This window comes from Anabrus simplex, chromosome 8, assembly GCF_040414725.1.
Source record: "Anabrus simplex isolate iqAnaSimp1 chromosome 8, ASM4041472v1, whole genome shotgun sequence".
NCBI classification, from domain to species: domain Eukaryota; kingdom Metazoa; phylum Arthropoda; class Insecta; order Orthoptera; family Tettigoniidae; genus Anabrus; species Anabrus simplex.
Genome location: NC_090272.1, coordinates 183,081,379 through 183,106,541, shown reverse-complemented (window position 1 = coordinate 183,106,541; position 25,163 = coordinate 183,081,379). Strand labels below are relative to the sequence as shown.

Below are 25,163 nucleotides of genomic sequence, written 5' to 3'. Positions count from 1 at the left end.
ACAGGTTGGCAGAGAGAGGAAACACAAATGGATTGTTGGTCATCACTCGGCACATTGGAGAACGAACAAGAATGGAGAACGTCTTATAGACTTCTGTAAAACATTTGTCTTAAAACTAATGTCTACGCATTTTGCGAGACCCCCACATAAGAAGAAAACGTGGAAATCACCAAACCCGTTATTGGGCGAATTCCAGATCGATCACGTCGCAATCTCCAGAAAGAATATGTGTGAGATCCAAAATGTTAGAGTACGGAAGGGATTTGTCGACTCGGACCACTACCTAACACAAATCAAAGTGAGATTCCAACCCAACAGATGCAGACCTAAACACAAAAGATCTCTAAGAGTTGATCCAGAATGTCTTCGACAGAACGCCACGACCTTTCTACAAGACATACGAGAGCAGGACCCCAAGGACTGGCCAGGCCTTCGTAAAACACTTCAGACATCAGCCATGAAATTAGGGCAGCCTCCAAGGAAACGCAAACATAGGTGGTGGAACACGACCTGTGATAAAGCCATTGATGAACGGATGAAAGCATGGAATCAGTGGAATGGACATCAAACAACTAAGAGATGGGAGACCTTCCTAAAAGTTCAGAAAATCTCCTCAAAAATAATCCGCAGGGAGAAACGAGCCTATGACAAAAATAGACTCATGGAAATCGAACAAGATTTCCTTAGAAACAACTCCAGGAATTTCTACAAGACCTTCCGTGAGAATTTATCTAGCTATCAACCACCATCTTTATGTTTCCGTCGAGCAAATGGAACATTAGAAACGAACACCAAAGAGAACTGCACTATTCTAGCTGACTACTTCCGAGACCTCCTCAATTGTGATCCTCCAAAGGAAAGACTGAACTTTGAAAAGCCCATGCCCAACCCCGATTCACAGCCACCGATAATACAGGAAACAGCAGAGATTATACGATCGCTTAAAAATAATAAAGCTCCTGGAGAGGACGGCATCACTGCGGAGATGTGTAAACTTGGAGATGATCTTGTAAGCAAAATTCATGCAATCCTAGTAGAAATATGGGAAACGGAAATGATTCCACAGGATTGGAAGTGTGCATTAATACACCCATTGCACAAGAAAGGTGACAAGGCAGATCCAAACAACTATAGAGGCATATCTCTACTGCCAATCGCATACAAAATCCTTTCCAAAGCTCTCTTGAACCGGTTAGAAAAACAGACAGATCATCTGATTGGCGAGTACCAAGCGGGTTTTAGGAAAGGTCGATCATGTGCAGAACAAATATGGAACTTGAAGACGATATTAAGGATTCGCCGAAGTGCCAGCACGATCGTCACCTTTGTGGATTTTAAGAAGGCGTATGACTCTGTGGACAGACAGACAGTATTTGATACCCTAGAAGAACTCAGAGTGGACAAGAAAACCAGAGCACTTATCCAGCAGACCCTCACAAGTACGACCTCTAAAGTGAAATTCCTTGGAGAAATCTCTGAGCCTTTTGAAATATGTACGGGCGTTCGTCAAGGTGACAGCATCTCCCCTATTCTGTTTAACTTAGTTCTAGACAAAGTTATTAGAGAGTGGGAAAAGGATATCAAGGGTGTGAACATCGGAAATTTGGGAAGCAAGGTCAATGTGAAATGTTTAGCATTTGCTGATGATCTCGCAATCATTACTAAGACCAAGGATGAAACAAGGTATGCCATACAGAGACTACACAATATAGCATCAAAGGCAGGCCTCCAGATATCCTACGAGAAAACCAAGTACATGGAAAATCTATGTCAAAATAGCAAAAGAACTCCGCTAGAGATGGAAAACGGCACAATTTCACAGGTGCCCTCCTTCAAATACCTTGGAGAAATTATACTACCATCAGGATTAGACAGTAGTGCCAATGTAGAAAGAAACACCAAACTACATAAGGCATACAGACTGACGTGGAATTACTACAACAAAAGAGTCATATCGCGTAATGCAAAATTACGACACTACAAGACAGTTGTATTGCCCGAAGCTTTATATGCCTCAGAAACCATATGCTTAGGTGGTCACTCTAAAATTACAGAAATTGAAAAGCAGGAGCGGAAAATTCTCAGGAAAATTTATGGTCCTACGAGAGAAAATGGAATGTGGATTAAGAGGAAAACAGCGGACCTCTACTCCTTCACCGACAGGTTTACTGATGCTGTACGGAAAAGGCGCCTTAATTTCTATGGCCATATTTACAGAATGAACAGCGACAGACTAACTAAAAGATTATTCAAAGTAATCAACTCAAAGAAGGTCAAAATAAAATGGCTAGAAGAAACTAAGGCGGACCTCCAAGAAATAAATATTACAGACGACATCATGGAAAATCGTGGAGCTTTTAGAACCAAAGTAGCTAATCATAAATTTAGGGAGAAAGCAAAAAAGACAACTGGTAGGAAGTGGTCGACAGAACGCAAGATGCAACACAGTGCATTCATGAAGAGATTTTGGGAGGATAAGAAGGCACAAACCATCAAACCAACTATCAAGTTCAAACGCGCTCTATGAATGGGCATAACGAAGGAAGAAGAAGAAGATAATAATAATAATAATAATAATAATAATAACTGAACTACATGTATATACACTCATGTTCATAAAAACTAGAACACCTTGAAAGACTAGAGATAGGAAGTTCATATTAGGGTTGGGCAGACCGGAACAGTCAGTTGTTCAGGAACATTAGGAGCTTGAGGTGGAGTGTTTCGGTACATAGTGCCGGCACACAGGACACAGGACTATACTGCGCAGTAGAGAGAACTTTGTGAGGCAACGTGACATGCTCCACTTCAGCAGGAATGTGCTGGTGTACCGGACGTGCTGTGTGTAGTTACGGCCAGCGTAAAGCTGCACAGAATGTGAAGGAACAGTCGGAACACAAATTCACGCCCAATAATAACTTTTAAAGGCTGCTTTTAGGTGAAGATATTTTCAGTCAATATGAAATACACATAACATGGTTACAATGGCAGTACAGGTGTTCAAAAGTAATTAATCCAAGAATATTTTCACCAATTGAATGTATCAGCCTATATTGTGAGTAATTAGGGCCAGGATAAAACTTCACGGCATGTGAAAAAGCAGCCAGAACTCTGAAATAATACCCAGAAAATCATGTATAAATGTTGTTTTTAGGATAAGAATGTTTTCATTCATTCTGAAATACACCTGTCACAATTACACTGGCAGTAGATGTGTTTACAAATGTCACAATGTTATTTTCACCAATTAAAAATGTACTTGCACAGTTGAAGAAACATTTGTCAGTACTCTATTTACGTACACAATACACAAGCGGAACATGAAAATAAAAAATAACCCGTACAAGCAAAACACGAAGATAAAAAACACTATATACAAGCGGAACAGGAGATTAAAAATAAAACTAGGCCTATACAAGCAGAACACGAAAATAAAAATTGAAGGATGTTTAAGTTTTAAATGTCTCGTCATTGTGCCGGTTGAAGATCCCTTTGCAGACAAAATAGAACATAAATTACATGTCACTCTGTCTGGTTTTATTCTAGTAAAAATGTCGTAAACAAGACTCCGGTGCGACATTATTCAAAGTATACCATCTTTCGTCCGGTATGTATTACTAGGCTTCAATGAAAATAGTCTTACAAAACAGAACGCAGTAAGTTATCCGCATGTACCGAAAGCCAGTTGCCAGTGCAACGGAACTCACAGAACAAAGAGGATACAACAGAACACCGAACACTCCAGCACATGGCGGCACACTGCCAGTATCGACAGTCGGCTAGTAGGTGAAGGGCAGTGCATAGTGGTGCTTCTGACGGGATAGCGAGTCACTGTCTCCGCCTCGCTTGGGAATGTTTCGGAACAACTGACACTTCGTGTTCCGGAACAGCGGATCATAACTATGCACCGGCACAGTATGCCAAAACAGGGACATAGTGCCCAACCCTAGTTTATATTCACAGAACATGTGCATTAGTATGTTCTGATTAAAAGTTTAGGATATGAAACATGTCAGCCTTCAGGTTCAAGGTCCACATCAATATCTCGGTGCACCATCACTGACTGGTAAAATGTGCCTGTGGCTCTCGTTGTCACTATAAACCGAAAGTAATTTATCAGTGTGACTTGAGCAGACGTGCAGGATGCCTCGCAGATGTATGTGAGAACCATACCATCAAATGAGTGAGTTTGAAAGAGGGCGCATTATTGGCATGAGAGAACATGATACATTCATTCAGGAAATTGCTAGTCGTGTGGGACAAAGTGTGTCAGCAGTGCAATGGGTGTGTGCAGACTGGTTCACATAAGGCCATAGAACACGATGAGATTGGTCTGGTCCCACCACCCAGACCCCCCACCGAGAAGATCGACACCTCATCCGAATGGCATTGCACGACAGATCTGCGTCCTCCTCGGCTCTGGCACAACAGTGGAACAGTGTAACACATCGTACACTATCAGGAGTGACAGTCTGTCGCCATTTATTATGGTCTGGGTTACCAGCGCGTCGTCCACTTCTCCGCCTACCTTTGACTAATGTGCATAAACATGCTAGACTGCATTGGTGTATGGAATGACAACACTGGGGACAGGAATGGCAGCAGATAGTGTTTTTGGATGAATCCAGGTTCTGTTTGTTTGAAAATGATGGCCGCATTTTGGTTCGCCGCAGACAGGGTAGTGAGGCATCACATCGACTTCATTTGCAAAAGACATACAGCGACAACTCAAGGCCTTATGGTATGGAGTGTTATTGCGTACAACCACAAATCACAGTTGGTGCGTGTCCAGGGCACTGTGACCAGTTTGACGTACGGCAATGACATTCTGCGATTCGTAGCCATATCCTTTCTGCACGACACCCCAGTCGCCATATTTCAGCAGGACAATGCACGACCACATGTTGCTGGACAAACACGTGCCTTCTTGTTGTCACAGGATGTTAGACTGTTGCCCTGGCCCGCCCAAACACCGGACTTGTCAACAATCGAAAATGTGTGGGATATGGTGAAACGACGGGTGCAGCACTGTGATCCAATGCCAACAACCATATATGAACTGTGGAACCAGGTGAATGCAGCATGGATGGCTACACCTCAAGATGCCATTCGTACCATGTACGTGTCGATGCCATCATGCATGGAACAAGTTATCAGTGCCCATGGAGGACCCAGTGCCTACTAGGCAACAGGACACATGCTGAACCTAGGTGACTGAAATGCTAATTGTTTCTGCAGTACATACTAATGAACATGTCCTGTGAATAGAACTTCCAATCTCTAGTCTTTCAAGGGTTCTGTTTTTTAATGAAGATAAGTGTATATAAATTCAAAATGAAGGAGTTATTGTTATTTGGGTCACCAATGCATGGAGTTTGATGTACTGCTCCCTTCCACTCTATCTCCTGCTAATGCTTTGAGTTCAACATAATAATTCCACATCAAATATACTTCAATATGTCATATTCTTGTTTTGGTCTTTCCCTATCAATCTTCACTCCAGAACTAAGTAACTGAGTCTTGAATTCAATATTTCTTCACTTTTGATCGAATCTCTACATCTCAACCTCAGCATTCTTCAAAAGCTTCTATTCCCTTTCTTTCAGGACCATGATGGTCTGACATACACACTCTATCTGTGTTTGAAGGAAGCAAATTTCTCTTAACAAGGAGAGCTTTCCTTTCATAACTTTTATATCTGCCTTTCTTCTGGTGTCGCTGGTTATTTCATGTCTAAAAAGCAAATGGCTTTTAAAATTTCATATCTTAACCTTGTTCTCCTGTTTTCATTTAACTTTGTTCCATTTTTTAATTTTCTGTGGCTTTTTCTCATCTTGTATTCCATTTTCTAGATTATAACCTTATCATTCAGCTATTCCGCTTAATTCCCTGCGGGGTGTGATAGCCGACTTCCCATCGTATGAATTGTTTGGGTAGCTCTGCTCACAGCACTACACTTGTTAATATAAATGTACATAGTTCAAATCCTAGCCAATAACTGTCTTTTGATATGCATTTTGGAATGAACTGTAGACTTGTGACTTTTTAAATTCCCCAACCTAAGTTACAACTTATGCATCTCGGTCGAGAAACAACAGTTTATTTGTGGTGTCTTTATTCATATTCTTCTGTGACCTCCAATGTCAGCTGTAGTCATGCAGATAACGACAAGTTAAGGAATCTCCTACGAAATGTTTTAGACAGTGATTATAAAGATAGTGTGAAGATTGATATAAAAATACTGATAATAGCAATGAAGGGGAGGAAAGTGACCTAAACACCAACGATGTACTGTACCCTTTAAAGTGTGTTCCCATGATGATGTAAAGGAAACAGAGTGACTGGAACTGGGTAAAACCCGACACAGATCCCATTATTTACAATTTTACTTAGTATAGCAGAGTTACTAAAGACTTATTGGACAAGAATGAGATGTAGGAGATGCAATCACCATCTGAACTTAACATTTTTCTGATCTACACAGAATCTTTGTTTGATAACATTTCTGATGAAACCAATACATACATAACAAAATAACTGAACTATGCTCACAGAAAGAAACTGAAAGCCTTTCATTTTCCCCAAAAGAAAAGAAAAGAAAAGAAAAGAAAAGAAAAAAGAATGTCGCCAAAAGGTGTGTTACTTACTACAGTAGGGGGAAAAGTTTGGTGCTGCTCTTCATTCAGAAGAATGTTTTGAGCTCTACCATATCAAGCAATCATACTGAATCAATATAAGTGGCAAGTTCATGTTTTTGCTATTATACACAAGAAATTCCAGAATAAGGTCTTTATTGGTTGATTTTATAAGATGTTTTATATGTTAGCATACTTCTACCCTCTCTGCTAGACCATTTAAATATGATTTCTAAGTCACTTCACAAGGTCATTGGATTTGGTCAGTAAGTGTGTTACTGTAATTAACTACTTTAAAGATGCAAAGCAGTGGTTTTGAGTACCTCTACTGAATATTTAGTCAGTAAATCTTTTAAGTTAATTTACATACAGATGAGGACTCACCTATCCTTAGGATCAACAGGAACACCGCACTGTTCCAAGAGGAACTGCACACAGTCCATGTGGCCTTCAGCTGCAGCAAGGTGTAATGCAGTCCGTCCATCGTAGTCTGACAGCGTCATGTCCATTCCAGACAGTCGATGCCTAAGAGAGACATGTAAGTTAATTAGGTAACTTGCAGTTGCAAATCAGATCATGTATAGAGAGATTGTGTAACATTATTATATTAACAAAATATTATTCAAAATCAGACTCTACTAAAAAAACCAGTGTGTACTAAAATACGTATCTGTATGGCACATCTAACTTTAAATTCTGATATGGATTGGAAATTGTCAACATTTTCTTCTGCTCATTTTATGGCATATTGTCATTGTGTTCCTTATGAAATATTCCTTTTTTGCAATCCTCATGTGCCGTGTGTGGACTCTGACACCATCTGTCAGTGAATTGACTAACTACACTTGTGTTTGGACTCTCTCACCAGAGCGCACATTAATTCGCCCGACACTAACGCCGGTATGGTCACTTTCTGAATGCGACTGTCTGCCAGTAGACTCAGGCGTGTGTAGACACATGAAGCCATGTCTCTGCTCTCATCTTGTAAGACGAAGCTCAATCCGACAGGAGTTGGATAGAAACTAGTGCAACACCCATTTAGGGATTATTCTTGTATTTAATCAGTGAAACTCTGTTAAGAAGTTTTTCAAGGGACTGCAAAAAAAAAAAAAAAACTTCTTAAAAGGGGTAATGCCCAAAAACTTATTCTCTACTTTGAAATACATGTGAAACACACAGCCAACAGATTTCCTTGTTTGTGAACAATACCGAAATAGGCTGATATATAAGAGCTGCTAATAGAAAGCCACAATATAAAAATTCAATTATCATGACAATATTTTTAGAGCTAAAGTAAAATAATTGAACATACCATATTATAAATATGTTTGATAAGAAAAGGGAACATATTATATAAAACCTTGCACAAGAGATAAGAAGAAATACTAAGAATATTAAAATGGTAAACGGGAACTGTACATCATGTAAATTCTGTACTTCATTAGACATTAAATACATTTTCAAACACAAAAGTCTAGGCTCCTACTTGGAAAAGAAATTGTCCAGGGTTGACTATTTCAGGTTTTTACTGTTTTCTTGAAGTATAAACTTCTCCATTTCCCATATTGCCTTTATGTGTTCTGGTTCCCCATTTTCACATCTAATGCCTGCATATACTCTTCAAACAGGGAACTTGTCATCCAAGCTGACTTGTTGCTGGTGTACTTGCACGGTAAATTCCTGACATTTTTTAAACAACGTGGCTTCCTAGACTTCTCTATCATCAGTTGAGGTAGTTTTTCAGTTCCTTCCATATTAGCACCAACCAATACCGGTACCATAACTCGCACTTTACTTAATTTTACCCCATGGCAAGATTCTCCCTTCAAAAGTAGAGACAAATCTGCAATAAGCTGGTAAAAAAGTGCAAATTCATCGACATTAAAAACGTTGCAAGATTTTCTTACTTTAGCAGGCAGAACCATTTCCTTCCAGGCTTCCCTCTCCTCCACACTTACACTCTCTGCTTCGCCACAAATTGTTTTGTAAACGATGCCGGCTTGATTTTTAAAGCGGTCCAGCTACCCATTCGACGCGGTAAAAGGTACCCTTAATTTGCATGTGGCTTTCTCCTGCACAATAGTTCCACTGAAAGGTATGTTTAAACTTCGCTGCTAGCAGAGCTTGTTTCATTTCATCGTACTTTTCAGATTTAACTTCCTTGCAATTTGCTGAAGTATTCCCTGCAGAAGCAAAGATCTCTCCTTTCTTCGATATAATGCCATTCAAAGTAGACGGCGGCATCCCCAGCTCTTTTGCCAAAGCAACACGGGAATGTGTAGATGACTCCACTTTCCTTATAATCTCCACTTTGTCTTTTATTGTCAGTGCCTTTCGCTTGATCTCTTTCCTCTGAGTTTCGCACATTTTCACTTAAAACGTTTGTACGTTGATATTACAAGTACAACTAACTTCACTGACTCCTATTCGTACTAATTACGATGCTACACTATGCTTGGGAATCTGTAGCTTAGGCTTACAAGACGCAAAGACAAGACGTGTACTACAGTTTGTTAGCATGTGCTTTCTATCTTCCTCACAGCCCCGACACTTGCTTCAAGGATAACGGCAGCAAATGGGAAATCTGGTAAATTATTCTTAGAGATTTTTAGAACCTAGGCCTAAATCGCCCCTGCATTCCTACTGGTTATCACGGCAACGGGCGTAGTTTCTGGCTGTTTTGCAAGTACTGCATGGCCAAGCCAGTATTGAGTTTATTTTCCTGCTTCAATCCTCTTCATGCTATAGGTAATGAAGAAAACAAACACAGGTTTGAAGTTGCAGAAATGGGTGCATGGAAAAGTATCTGGGGTATTACGTGGGAGTGATAAAGGTGCAGTAGCAACGCTAGCACATCTAAACATAAACAATTTCTTTCCCTGCGAGAATTTTATTTCATGTCTCCTCATCCTTGTGCTACGTTCTAATAATGCGATGTAATAATTTCGAGCGACACAATAATACAATGTTTAGCTCGTATAAAGGTAAAATTAAAAATGACCTTCAATTTTATGCCAGCACGTGGTATTGCAATGCCTCTATGTGCCTCCCACCAATACCCAGTTGGCTATCAACATTCGTTCAACTTCGTGGACGATCGAGATCTTTCGGCTGGCTGTTTGGCGGCATGTGTATCAGCTGGCAAGTCAGCTGTTTCCTGCATAGAGTCGGGAAGTTGTTTTTGTTCACCTCACTAATAATGGACATGGAAAATCTTATCAGTTTAGTTCAAAAACGTCATTTCCTCTACGACAAAACCCATAAGTATTATTGCAACAACAACGTAAGAGAGAATGCCTGGAAGGAAATAAGCAAGGGAATGAAAAATCAAACAGGTTAGAATATTCAATTTTGTGGAAGATTAACAGTAATGTTGTGGACAAATACACTTTACAGTTTTTAATTAATGTTTAGGCCACCTTGATTAATGACTTCACCCTGTCGCGGCCCGCAAATTACTGCATTAAAGTTTCATCAAACCATCCATTGCGTGCTTTATGTTTCCCACGTAGAATTCCGTTCGATTCTACTCCGCCAGATGGAACGGTGGAGTGGAAATTTCAACTGATGGGTTCGATTCGATTCCACAAGGTGAGAGTGAGCATCTGGTGTCTGTGTTGTCATAGCGTGACGTCGTATGGCCTTCGCAAGCTCGCACAGTTTCCATGACACCAGAGACACACCGCGAGGGTGCGAACAGTCTAACACAGGGTGCAACTTGCGCGGAGACTGGAGGGTTCTAACCATGGGCTGCTCTGAGCGGACGTTTTCTATCTCAAGGGGCTCTAAAATCTGAACTGTTTAACCGGGAAATATATTTAAAACAGAACACTTTAAACGGGAAAAATATACATATATCTTAATGCAACTGATCAAGGGACCAAGAATATCACACTTCTTAGGCGGGAAAACTTCTTATGCGGGAACTTCTTAACCGAGTTTCACTGTATTTTAAATTTTGTATTATGTAAAATTAGTTACTTAGTTTTGGTGATTACCAGTGCATGGGTCAGGACCAGTAAGTTGCGACTGAAATTCCTCTCCACTCTTGTAAGAATTACCTTAATTTATTTGGTTGGATTATGTAATTGTTTTATCATTCGTAAATTAATATTTTTGTGGAGTTACATGGTGAGAATTTTGGTTGTGTTCTCCTTCTATTATGCTGCTGTGCTTCATTTTGGTGATATTTATGACATTCCCATTGTTTGGCCGGTAACTTTGAAATTCATTCCGTTTATCCTAATTTTATTTTCCCTATCTGATTATTATTATTTTGCCTCATTTTTGTGATTTCTTGTAATATTTTGTTTGGTGCATGTGTTATTTCTATTAAATTTTCTTGAGCCTTGCCTCTGTTCTTGCAAGTTTTTATTTTGTCATTTTGTTTTGGTTTGTTTATCTTTCACGTTTTTGATTCTGTAATTACCTTGTGTTGACCTATGTGCTGCATAATCACCATTTCTTTCATCTTTTTCTTCTAAGCTAAAATTTTATTATTATTAATTTGGTTTTTCATAAATGTTAATTTCTCTTGATTATTTTAAAACCTTGATTAATTAATTTCATTATGTTCCGTATTGATAATTACCATATATCATAGAAAAGAAAAGATCCACCTGATCAATACTAATTTTATTATAACTCCTTATATAACAGAACCGGTTTCGACTCTTTACAAAGTCATCTGCAGCTGTATTATACTCTTACATTAGTTACAATTTTAGGTGTTGTGCCTTGCCAAGTGAAAAGATTGTGTGTGACAGACGTCGAATTGACATATTTCAAAGTGGTTAGTCCTATGCTCGTAAACTTATGTCTGAAGACCTAAAACTTTTTTTGCTAGTTGCTTTACGTCGCACCGACACAGATAGGTCTTATGGCGACGATGGGACAGGGAAGGGCTAGGAGTGGGAAGGAAGTGGCCGTGGCCTTAATTAAGGTACAGCCCCAGCATTTGCCTGGTGTGAAAATGGGAAACCACGGAAAACCATTTTCAGGGCTGCCGACAGTGGGGTTCGAACCTACTATCTCCCGAATACTGGATACTGGCCGCACTTAAGCGACTGCAGCTATCGAGCTCGGTAAGACCTAAAACTTGCGTTGAAACTTATTAAAATGTTAACTATATAAACACACTAAAATGTTCACAATACATGATAAAATACATCTCAATATACATATATCTTGTTACAGTCCAAGTTTGCGGGTCAAACATGTTCTTGAAATAAATTTGTCATCTTTCGTTTTTTATTAAATCGTCTGGCATGAAAAGATTATGTGCTAGAGCTCAGCTGTACTATACCCTTACAATAGTTGCATTTAGGCGTTATACCTTGTCAAGTGAAAAGATTGTGTGTGACAGACGTTAAATTGACTTATTTCAAAGTAGTTAGTATTATGCTCATAATTATAGGTACCGTATGTCTGATGATCTGAAACTCGTGTTAAATAACCTATTAAAATATTAACTACATAAACACACTGAAATGTTCACAACACATGGTAAAATACACTTTAAGGTGCATATGTCTTGTTACAGTCCAAAGTAGCGGGTAAAAACATGTTCTTGCGTTGTTTACGGGTCGTCTAACATGAGAGATCATATGCTTGAGTTCGTATGCGGTACTTTGTACCACTATACTTTATACAAAGTTCAACCACTAGATAGCTTGTAAATTTTCTAAAATTATTAAATACGTGTACATTTGATCAGGTGGATCTTTTCTTTTCTATGATATATTTTAAAAACCTGTTCAGTATTTTAAATATTTCATATTGTTTTCTAAATATTAGTATGCACATAAGTCATTTAAAAGAATGTGTTTATTTATTAATTATTAATGCTGGGACATCCTAAATATTTTAAGGCTTGCATTATTTTACGTATATATTGTAGTTGTTGCAAGTGATAAAAATCATTGTTATCCATGTTGAAGATACTGAATGTACGACGCTAAAGGGTTTATTGTGTCACCTATTCAATACATATAAAATTTAAACATTTAGGAATTTATTATTAATTCCATTTGAGACATGTTTCGCCCTTCATTGAAGGCATTATCAGTCAAATTACCTCCTCAAGGCAAAATTCAGGTACCTGATTAGTGATTAAATTATCAACATTAAGATACATTACAGTGGGAAAATTAAGCAACCAAGAAAAACTTGTTCACAGGTGATACAGTTAAACAATATAAGTTTATAGACATAGTAGTCGGCACCGATGCGTAAAATCACTGGGTATTTTGGCAGAGTCCAGCAGTGGTGTTCCAAAGAATAATTGACGCACTCATTGAAAATCGTAGGAAATTATAAAGTTTATACAAATATTTACATTAAAACAGTCAGGGCAGAAAGGGTATAGAGTATCTGCCATCAATGTTCGTAACATTAATTACTGCCGTTGGTTGAACGATTACAGGTTGACAGGGTAACTATACAGTAAATTTACAATATCCAATTGAACAGTTACGAAATCACAGCTTATATACATATTTACAAGAGAGCAGCTTGGTGAGAGAGGGTGTAAAGATGTCTAGCATCAAGTGCGTCCCGTTGTTTTAGTCGTTGGATGACGATTGCAGCATTAACACATCAGTAATATGCAGACAGTCCAACCTTAGTTTATAATCACAGGGGGCAGGGAAAAATATTCCATAGTTTTATTTTTTATTTTTAGAATGTCAAATGAAGTTCTGTAGGCGTAGTCAAACTGAAAGTTGTCTGGTTGAAGTCCCGGGTTCAGTGTGGTGAATTTGGTCGGCGTGGACGGAGACTCATTGGGTGTCACTGAGTACACGGTGCAATTTGAATGGCAACAATGGCGGCAGTTATTTCTTGATAATTGTATTATTGGGAATATGTTGCGGGTTAGAATCTTTCACTTTTTAGTTTGTTTAACTTCATATAGCTTTGAATTTTATGTGAAAACATCAGTGTGGGATGCTAGTGAGACTTTAAATTGATATTATTCCGTAAATGAAAACATGAAGGACATTGGGACGAAGTTATTGTTTTTTGTACCTTAAAGTGTATTTTACCATATGTTGTGAACATTTGAGTGTGTTTATGTAGTTAATATTTTAATAGGTTATTTAACACGAGTTTCAGATCATCAGACATACGGTACCTATAATTATGAGCATAATACTAACTACTTTGAAATAAGTCAATTTAACGTCTGTCACACACAATCTTTTCACTTGACAAGGTTAACGCCTAAATGCAACTATTGTAAGGGTATAGTACAGCTGAGCTCTAGTTGAAACATTCGAAAGAAGGATGTTTAACTTAAAATCTATAATTTTGTGGTGGTTTATGCTTTTCTTAGTGGAGTTGTTCAAACATTGTTAAAAATAGTGTAAATTTTATGGTGCACCAATTCTAATATTTGTTAATTGAGAAAATTTATTTTAAATCCCTATATTTATGTTAGTTTCATTGATTTATTTGTTTTTCAGAAAATTTATTATATTATCACTATTTGTTTCTTTATATTTTCAAATTTTCATTTATTTATAAAAAATTTATTGATTTATAATATTTCTTTAATGTAATCTGTTCCAAAACTTAATTATAATTTTATTTTAAAGTATACTGGTGTTTTCCTTTGGCGATCTTGCTGAGTATTTCCTGGAGATTATAGACCTATTTTTATATGGGGTGGGTTTTCAGTACAGATTCCATCGCTTCCGCTTGTGTCTGGGTAAGTTATTTCTTTTTGAGGGTTGTGTGTTGTATATTTTTATTGTGCTCCTTTCCTTTTTTTTTTTTTTGCTAACGTAACCCTATGGCATTTGTTGAGCATAACGCCATTCCTTCACTTCTCGGGGTTACGCTGCAGTTGGAACACAAATGTTGGTAGGGTAAGAAAACATAACTGGACAAGGACAATCATCACATCTTCCTTCACTGCTGTCTTCCAGATAGATTAGCTGATTAAGCTAGGAAGCAGAAACAAGCTTGTTGGAGGATGAGGGGACAGATGAGCTATTGTGATTTCTTTCTGTTGCTCCCCCTTCCCACACTGACTTGCCGTTGCATTTATCCTATTATACAAGGGTTGGGGCATAAGTCATGAATGTTAGGTCTACCAGACAAATGAAATTATGCAAATGGGAGTAGGGAGCATAAGGTGCTGTGGAATGTATGAATAGTGCAGAGAGTTTATTATGTGTAGGACATAAAGCAAGGAAACTGTCAGCTATGAAATCCTTGTGCTACATAATGTTTATTCTCAGGGAGTACAGTAACCTTTATGGTAAATCCTCAAAGTAGTCCCCTAGATTGTGCACTACATGTTGCCAACAATGTGCGAGATGGCATATATCAGTCGCCTCACCACTTGTGAATTTTGCAGTCCTGTTTAATGTTATTGGCTTTACGTCCCACTAACTAATCTTTTGCTTTTCGGAGTGGTCTCACGTTTCATAGCAATGGCAATGTTCACTCCTGTCCCAAACCATCTCTCACACAATGGTTCGTTCATTTTGGGGATGAGGTCAAAATTGCATGAAGTCAGGTCCAGTGGATATGGTGGATGATCCACTAGTTGCCTCCATAGAGCTTCTGCTGCATGTAGTCCGGCATTTCATGGAGAACGAACCTTTGAAGTACAAAAGTGTCACTGGTGGTGGGACGGAGAACTGGAAATAAACATTGTGATTTTGTGAAATTATTATTTAGTTCGAAAATGTAAACTACTTACTTTTTAGTTTAAGAAACATCAAGAAAAGAATTTGGACTCACGAACTTGTGAAAATCATTGATTATAGTATTTCATAATATTATTTTTGCACAGATCAAAATATTATATGGAACTGTAAATGCACATTGCAAGATGCGAGAAGTATTTTTGAAGTAATTTTTTTTGTATTTAAAATTTATGTAGTAGAAGTCCACTATAGCGAGTACGGCATATAACGAGAACTCCGCTATAGCGACGATTGTTTTCTGTCCCTTCAAAATTCCTTATCGTCCTTCGGTTACAGTGAGAGCCCCATCACTGACACATCCGTTATTACGAGCAATTAAGTGCGCACGATTTTTTCCGTTACTGATATTTATCGCCCCAGCGATGATATCGCATGCAATCAATTACCTCCGGTATCGTTTCCTCGCTCTCGTCGACATTCGAAGGCGATGTCGGAGTCGATTAGTAATATCCGTCCACTGCTGTTCCGTAACGAAAATTTGAAATGAAAGCGCCATACGTATAGTACGGTTAAGTTTGGATAGGTGACGCCGTTTGAATAAGAAAACTGAAACGTTTGAAACAAAATGTGATCAATCATCTTCGGTACAATATAGTTTTCTCACTTTGTGCATTTGCGAGCTCTCTCGTTGACATTCAAAGGTGATGATGGAATTGATTACTAATACCCATCGACTGTTGTTCTCTAAAGAAAATTTGAAATGAAAGAGGATAACACGTTTTCGTAATAAATGCGTAAATAACGTGGCCGATAGCAGTTGTTAACTCGTTAAAAATAATGACTGAAGTAAATGATATCTTGATTTGAATGTTTTATACGGAAGTTAAGTAAGAATGTGATACACTTCAAGATATGGCAGAGTACATCACCGATTTCAGAGGATATTTCATATCTTCTCGCATCTAATTAAATTTCGGAAAGGCTATTTACATGTAAATTTTTCGCGAGTAGGTTATCATTTCTCTACATGCGTTTCAAATATATTTTCATGATACATATACGGTTACGTTATGTGACGCCATTTGAAGAAGAAAACTGAAGTGTTTGCCACAGACACGTCTGGAGTGATACTGTATTTCTCCGAATCCAAGACTTTTTTCCTCAGAATCTCGTGCGAAAACTCAAGGGTTGTCTTGCATTCGCGGCCTAACAGTAAGTTAATGGATACCACTGGCAACTACCGTGGTAACCACGCTGCTTCTTTTCACACGCGCACAAAACTCGTTGACAATAAACGACCGGCTCTTTACTATAGCCTACATCGCTATCCGCGACAACCGGTGGTACAGTGCTTGTGTGTAACATCACTGGATCTCAGGAAATGTGAAGAGAGTATGACATTCTATTAGCTTCTACAAAAACGTTTCTCAAATCTGCAGAATGGCATTAAAACATGCGAGCCTTCGAATTCTTAGAAAGGCCATGGCTACTCAGTGTCAAAGGTATAACACGTCTATTGTACTTGACACTTAGTAAAAATTAAGTTTTATAGACAGCAGGAATATTTTCGTGATGGATAGTCTTATTGTAAAGATACGTGGAAAAGGTATTGCCGGCAAATTTTCAACGGGTTCTAGTCGATATTATGATGCCAATTTTACTGTAAGTTAAGGGTTATTAAACACTCGTAAATGTAGAATAATTGTGCAGCCGCAAGAAAATACGGCGTAGGCCTAACTAGAGGCAATATTTGGCGTTAGCATGAAGACAAAGAGTTTAAAAAAATGCGTACTGTACAAAAAATGCATTCAGTGGTCCGCAACAAGGACGCTTTAAAGAAGTCGAAGATGAAATTGTGAGGTATGTGCACGAAAAACGCAAGGGCGGAATGGCCATACCGTGGTGCAATGAACTTGTTTGTTGACTTTCAACATCCGTGATTAGGCCTATACATCGCCAGCCGCTGAATTTGGCCGAACCCATCAAGCGGGACGTGCGTGTACCGGTAGCCGGTTAAATCTCATGCTGAGTAAAAGTAACAGTTTTATAGACAACAAGAATACTTTCCTGATGGATCGTCGTATTGTAGAGACGCATGGAATAGGTATTGCCGGCAAATTTTAATGGGTTCTCTTCGGTATTATGATGCCAATTTTAAGTTAATGATCCTTAAACCCACGGGGAAAAAAAATTGTGTAGCCGCAAAAAAAAAAACCCGGCATGTCGAAAGTTAATGTTCGGCGTGTAAAAATAGTCTTAAAATGCTTAGGCCTACTGTACAACAAAGGCATTCATATGATTTTACGAAGTACTTTTTGAGCCTGATTTAAATTTTTTGAAGGAAAAAGTGGGGTTCATCTTGGATTCGGAGAAATATGGTACTATTTTTTTTTTCAGGATAAAATTAAACATACACTTTCACGTAGTATCGGATTTCGAAAAATAACAAACAAGTAAGCCAGCGTGGATATCATCTGCGGAAACGCAAGTTTTGAACAAACTTATTGCTGTTTCATACCGATTTTAATTTATATGGGGGTTTCCCGACTTTTATACAAAATCAGATATAACGACAATCCGTTATAGCAAGTAAATTTTTCCCTGTTACGAATTCTCACTATAACGGACTTCTACTGTAGTTAATCATTTAAATTAATGTCAGGAAGTGTGAAAAAAGATATTCTGTAGGTCAAAGTTTTAATATTGAGCTTTAAACGCGTGCGGTACATAACTTTTGGAACTGTAGGTACTGCACATGGAGAGTTTAGGTGATGCAATTCCTCTTTATTCAGTAAGTTAGGAAATGACCATATATGGTCATGCAATTGGATTGGCCAAAATAACGGCCTTTCCAATTGGCAAAAAAAAAAAAAAAAAAAAGGGAATCTAGAGAAATTCGGTGTCCTATTGGTTGATTGTGATTTGTCCATTTCTGACCTTCTGCCACTTCATGTGAGTTATGCAATTAGGCTGCGTCTATTCCATCTAACCATCCTCGAGAGTGGTCGCGCGCGAAGGGTCCCCTCGGGGAACTCCTGTCCTTCTTGGTAAGTGCTATTTCTATGCTTTTCTGATTACGTTTGATTTTATTTAATTCTTTCTGTGTTTTGGTATTTTTTCGTTTAACCCCTCAGCGTCGCAGTCATTTAAAGAGCTTCCTACCCTGCGGCCGGATGAGATTTCAACTACGCGCGACTGAAATACATTGATTCACTTACAACGTTACTACAATTATAAGAGTAGCCCGATATTCACGAAACTTGGAATTCCTTATGACAGAACTAAGTACGTGCAGATAATTACATAATTGTTTCACATTTCCTTAGTAATTTAGTTCCGAGTGATAGAGTTCGAAGCACTCTTCGAGACAGGGACCCAAGTCACACTCCTGGCAGCAGTACACTGATGTCTTCTTTTCGTCGTGTTTTTAACACACGATACAACGTCTCTGAGGTTTGGATTTCTCACCCTTCGGTGCTAATTTCCTGATAAAATGTCTTTTCTGCAACCTTGGAACTGTATTATCTGATGCGCGCCGGCCCTGAATATTTCTTTCCCCGCCCGAGCGAGCGTATTTTGTAAACAAACCTTTCACCAGCTGCTCCGATAAGGTACCCCTAATTGCTCAATATTTGTCTCTGTGACATGTGTGAATATTATTAGAGAAGTTAGGAATCATAATTCACTGTTGAAAACTTCCCTTTGACATGTATAATTATCAGTAGTCTCCTACACGAAATTTCCAAGTACTGTTTCCTCCTCATCGTCACTCTCATCATTTACCACTGCTACATCATCTATTTCATTATCAGTGCTGCTAATACTGTCATTACTACTTCCGACTAAACGTTCATCTGAATTATACAATATTCCAAGCACGTTACTGTCAGTCAAACCACGGCTGAGCGCGGCGCGCCACACGGACTGATAAAGCTGCAGCGAGACTGAAAGCTGCAGGACGAAACTGAATGAGGGGAATAACACTTACTGTATGCGAAACAAATCAACTCGATACATATTTCAGATGAAAGGTCGAGACATAATCTTTCAAGCGAGATATGTACCATGAACAACTGGCTCTCGTATCGTATGACAGAAAGCAGCACTTGCTGTTGCCTACACAGAGCGCTCGTGGAGAGTTACGAAAATATTACGAGCTGAGAAATAAAGACGAATATAATAAATAAACCGCACTCCCAATGTACAAATAGAGCAAAGAATATCACGCGAAAAGACAAACTTCTCAGATCATCATTTCTTTATTTTCTTCTGTGGGAAAGAATGAAACAAACAGACTTTTAAAAAAAGCAGAAATTAGTGCTCAGACTTACTTGACAAATAATTAACCTTGCAAAAACAACTACATTATAACGATTTTAAATTCTTATTTACAACACTGATAAACCTGAAAATGTCTTCTTGGAAACAAAACAATTTGCATATCAATAACTACAAAACTCTTCGCGCTATAGTCGTAAATGTGAAACCATGTATGGGTCTATACGACGTATAGAGGTCGGCGGCTACGGAAGAAAAGAGGGTCTATACCACGTATAGAGGTCGGCGCTGAGGGGTTAATGTAATTTTCAGTGTTTTAAATTCAATATGTCTGAGTTTGCCCTAGATTCCCGTCGTCATTAATTTCACTTTCTGAATGACTCTGTTTTCTGCAGACAGTCACCTGCATTTTGTTTTTGACAACGTTGTAATCCAGTATCACCTTACTATGTTAAGCCATGTGTTTTACAGATTTACCTAAGTATCCTGATTATGCCTTGATTTCGGTTTCATAGATCTGTATCTTTGTTAAAGTCTATTTATACATCTTTAGTTTTAATATGTTAAGTATCTGCTAATTTGAAATTCTGTTATTTGTTTCTTTTGAAGTTGTATTTTGTTAATTTTAATAATATTATGAGTTTCGAGGTGGATGATCGTGAACCTTTTCTTCCCCATAACGTTATACCTTCCTGAAGACCTCAATACTGCTCCTGCATGTTCCACACTCCTGTTCTTAATTGTCGTTTATTAGGCCTGTAAGTTGTTTCCCTTGCATTTGGTTCAATTTTACGTTTTGATTAGTTAACCGCCACGTTTCCAAGCTTAGATGTAAAATCACTTCTACTGTGTTAATTTACTATTCTCTATTTTTGTATTATTATTTTATAATTTCCCTTAACTATTTCCAAATTTATTTTCATATTATTATTATTTTCATTTTTATTATAATTTTTGTATTATTATTAGTTTGTGTAGGTGTTATTTCTTGAGTGCTGCTACAAAAAGTGTTGAGCAAAGAAGTAGGAAAATGAAACACTCTCAATGCTTCTTCAAATCTTAGTACTTCTCGGGTTTCAAAAGCTGGCCAGGGGACTTTGGATACAATGTACAGAAAGGAAGAGGCTCATAAATATGGGCCTCTGAGGGTGTTTTCAAGGTCCTGAAACCTTCCTATTCAATTTAGAAAAGCTGAGTTCAAATAATTATTATGTCTTTGAAATACTGACCTCCTCATGGCAGTCACATCACCACTAGCAGCAGAGAAAAGAAGATTTACAATGCTTAGGCCCTTTGTTTCATATTTGTGTCTTCGGGGATCTTTCTTGTTGGCAGCATGCTTCAAATTGTCATAACGATGGAAGTTAAACTCTTGAACTAGTTCCTGGAAAGATGATGAGGAATAATTGAACTACTTTCATCCTGATATACACAGGTAGAAAAAATGCATTATTTACATTTGTTATAACATCTAGGGACACTTAACATTTTTGGGGCAAGTGATATTCTTAGATAGTGGTGTACCACGTGGTAACATTATACACGTAAAACAATAACATAATAATAAATAAGCAAAGGGAAGATAAACAAAGTGCACAAAACAAGGACAACTAAATGTAATATGAATAGGCAGACAAGAGGATGTGTGGAAGATGCTGGATGGCCCTGCCGGGCATGTAATTTGGAAGTGCTTGCATTCTTGTTTATAAAACATAAAATTCCTTAATATGCTTCAAAAATTGATGTTGAAACATACATAGCTTGACTATATTAACACAGTGCTCAACGGCATTCACAAAATGATTTGAAGATGTTATTTATGTTATTAATCCAAAATCTTCTCCTGGCTTACAAATAAGGTGTGGAGCTATAAAACTATAAATGTTACATTAAGATACTATCTTCAAAAGCCAACTTAAGGCTATCAATCATATATATCTTTTATTTTTATTTTTTACAATTTGCTTTACATGTAATTAATCTCTAATGGAACCATATTGAAGATGATATATTAAAATTGTACTTTATTTCTGGCATCAAGATTGTCTCTCCTATGGAATTCGCAACTATTGGAATTCATGTTATACATCAACCGTAGTTTGTTTGTTGTTATGTGCCTTTTGATTGGTTCAACTTGGACTTGCGATAATTCAATGAACTCTATTTTAATTCTTGTTTTTACGAAATTCGAAGGAACTCCATCCTCACAATAATTATTCCATGCTTCAAGCATTGATGTATATTTTAATGTCCACAATATCTATTGTCATACTTTAACAACCACATGATTGTTTTTAATTTCACAGATTGGCATCGTTAATGCATTCCACGACAAATACTCGTTTTTATCTTGCACATATTTTGTTACAATTGAAGTCTAATGTTATATTATTCACTTTTTTATTATGGCATGGTTACTCTTTTGATAAGAGGATACTATTTTGATCATTTTTAAGCTCAGGGCCCTGACCTAGTCTTTGTGCTTAATGGCTGATGATGTTCGCTATGCTGAACGAAACATGTACATGTCCCATTATATAAGACACTTCATGATTATACCATAATTCTATGAGTGTATTGTAATGTATTGAATAGGTGGTTGAAATAAAAGAATTTTATAATTTGCTTTACGTCGCACCAACGCAGGTAGGTCTTATGGTGATGATGAGATAGGGAAGGCTTAGGAGTGGGAAGGAAGCAGCCGTGGCCTTAATTTAGGTACAGTCCCAGCATTTGCCTGGTGTGAAAATGGGAAACAACGGAAAATCATCTTCAGGGCTGCCGACAGTGAGGTTCGAACCCACTATCTCCTGGTTGCAAGCTTACAGCTGTGCACCCCAAACCGCACGGCTAACTCTCCCAGGATGGCTATCAATCAATTTGGCAGTCATGCTCGCAGGCAAGTGAGGGTTGGTAGTCCTGCCCTCACAACCCGAGTGATGTTCCATGCACTAAATAAATTTGTCAGGTTTAAAAGTGATATCAAAGGAATTTAAAATTTTAGAAATAAAGGTCAAAGAGCAGCAATTTAGAAAACACAAGTAAGCTAGTGGACATCCAGGGGATTCTAAAAATACGATCATGCAATTACTTCTATATAATGGATATGTACCATGAGGCAACAGCATATCCAGTTACGAACATATTTTGGAATTGAAGATTCCCATTAAGCATTGGGCTAGTCCCATTATAATGGAAACAGGCAAACAAAGAAAATTACAATAACATGATTTTAATATTACAATTTATATGGGAAGGTTGCCTATCCCCACATAAAAATGTGTTGCAGCGCTGAAAAGCGCTTTTTCAATTAAATTAACTCATTGAAGATGTGAGATTGACCTGTAAAATTTCTGCATGTGAAAAGGTTAAGACATGTTAAAGAAAATAAAACTTACATTATCTTGTTACCTAGGCCGGAAGTCCCCGGGTGGAGCGAAAATCGAAACAGGCATGTCCGCCTTGATACAGAACCAAGATGAGAATACAAGATGCTAACTCCCTTCTTAGGATATAAACCCCCCCCCCAGTTTGCACGTGGCACTCTTCCAAAACAAAGGAACCAACTGACCAATCACGTGTGGAATTTTGCCAGGGCAGTGTTCACATCTTCTTAGATGAGGATGGAACATTCTTACACCCTCTGATATTGACCAGAACACCAGCAACAAGGGTTCTTTCTGGTGCCAACATGACATGAGAATGACATAGCTAGGTCTGCCATAGGGTGTTCAAACAGTCTTTGTCACCATTTTACTACGCAAAACCAAGATTCTGTTTTCTTTATAACAATCATAATAAACTGCAGAACAAAGATCTTTCCCCCTTTACACATGCAACCCCAAAGATAATTTTATACCAAGCAAGTTGTCCATGCGCTTTGAGGCGCACAGCTGTGAACTTGCAACTGGAATATACTGTATAGTGGGCTCGAACCCCACTGTTGGCAGCCCAGAAGATGCTTTTACATTGTTTCCCATTTTCAAACCAGGCAATTGCTGGGGCTATCCCTTAATTAAAGCCACAGCCACTTCCTTCCAATTCTTAGTCCTTTCCTATCCCATCGTCTCCGTAAGACTTATCTGTGTCGGTCTGAAGTAAAGCCAATTGTAAAAAAGATAATTTTATATGCATTTTATAAACTAGTACAAGTGGAATATGGCTGAGGAATTCCAAATATTTATTGATGGTATTTTATAACAGAATAAACCTCTCACTGTTGAAAATCTAGATAAGAATAGAAATATTTAAACTAGCGCTGTCTGTTATGGTAAGCTGAAATCAGTCTGAAGAATATTAGGAATATTAGGAAATACCCATTTTAACCTCCTGGGTACCAACACTGATTATATGAATGTGTTGATATAAAGATTTTTGATATTAATCAGTGTTGGCACTCAATAGGTTAAAGTACCGGTAGGTATTTGGAATTTGGTATCAACACTGGCACTTTTCGCAACATTTATGAACATTGATATAATCAATACTTCACTTGACTTGACATGTTTTGCCAGCTACAATCACCTCACATACTTTACTATCTGCTGGAAGAAAAATCCTTCCTGAATTCAGAAATCATTTGTCTCAAATGAACTGCTCTAAATGTATATACTGTTATTTTTTTTGCTATTGGCTTTACGTCACACCGACACGGATATGTCTTATGGCGACGATGGGACAGGAAAGGACTAGGAGTTGGAAGGAAGCGGCCGTGGCCTTAATTAAGGTACAGCCCCAGCATTTGCCTGGTGTAAAAATGGGAAACCACGGAAAACCATCTTCAGGGCTGCCGACAGTGGGATTCGAACCTACTATCTCCCGAATACTGGATACTGGCCGCATTTAAGCGATTGCAGCTATCGAGCTCGGTTATACTGTTATTAAAAAATACTGTATATGTGTACAGGTTTATTATTCACCAATTGTCCACCTCTGTAGCATAACGGTTAGCACTATTAGCTGTCCTCAGCTGCCCGGGTTTGATTCCCGGTACTCCCACGAGATTTAATCAATCATTCACTATCAATCAATCACTACTGATCTGCATTTAGGGCAGTCGCCCAGGTGGCAGATACCCTATCTGTTGTTTTCCTAGCCTTTTCTTAAATAATTGCAAAGAAATTGGAAATTTATTGAACATCTCCCTTGGTAAGTTATTCCAATCCCTAACTCCCCTTCCTATAAACGAATATTTGCCCCAATTTGTCCTCTTGAATTCCAACTTTATCTTCATATTGTGATCTTTCCTACTTTTAAAGACACCATACAAACTTATTCGTCTACTGATGTCCTCCCACGCCATCTCTCCACTGACAGCTCGGAACATACCACTTATGATATAAATTCTTATAATAGTGTTAAATACCACCTATTCAATACAAAAAAACATACAGATTTATTAAGTTGTTGATATGGTACATGTTTCGCTCCTTTTTCGTGAACATAATCAGCCAAATATCATTTACTTAAGGTTATATAAGATCATGAATCTATTTTATTGGATTAAATTCTGCTTGTACAAGCAATCCAAATTCATGTGATTATCAAAACATATAGGCCCAATTATCCTCCTCATGCTTACCGCATTCCATAG

The 25,163-nt window shown here is 38.0% G+C and overlaps 1 protein-coding gene and 1 long non-coding RNA gene across 4 annotated transcripts in view; both read right to left on the bottom strand.

Moving 5' to 3' along the window:
- GLS (Glutaminase) overlaps nucleotides 1-25,163 on the bottom strand; it is a 157,345-nt gene that overhangs the window by 11,049 nt on the left and 121,133 nt on the right. For 2 of the 3 annotated variants that reach the window (XM_067152556.2, XM_067152557.2), the window contains 2 exons: nucleotides 20,800-20,954; nucleotides 7,020-7,160 (listed from right to left, as the gene is read on the bottom strand). In XM_067152556.2, coding sequence (XP_067008657.2) covers nucleotides 7,020-7,160; nucleotides 20,800-20,954 — 296 coding nt within the window. Of the gene's footprint in view, nucleotides 1-7,019; nucleotides 7,161-14,856; nucleotides 15,284-20,799; nucleotides 20,955-25,163 lie in introns of those variants that run through there. The other variant, XM_067152558.2, reaches the window with a different exon arrangement.
- LOC137501877 (uncharacterized) lies at nucleotides 11,258-12,050 on the bottom strand. Its single transcript, XR_011018665.1, has 2 exons — nucleotides 11,727-12,050; nucleotides 11,258-11,462 (listed from the first exon to the last, which is right to left on the bottom strand). It is a non-coding gene; the product is annotated as an uncharacterized lncRNA (long non-coding RNA).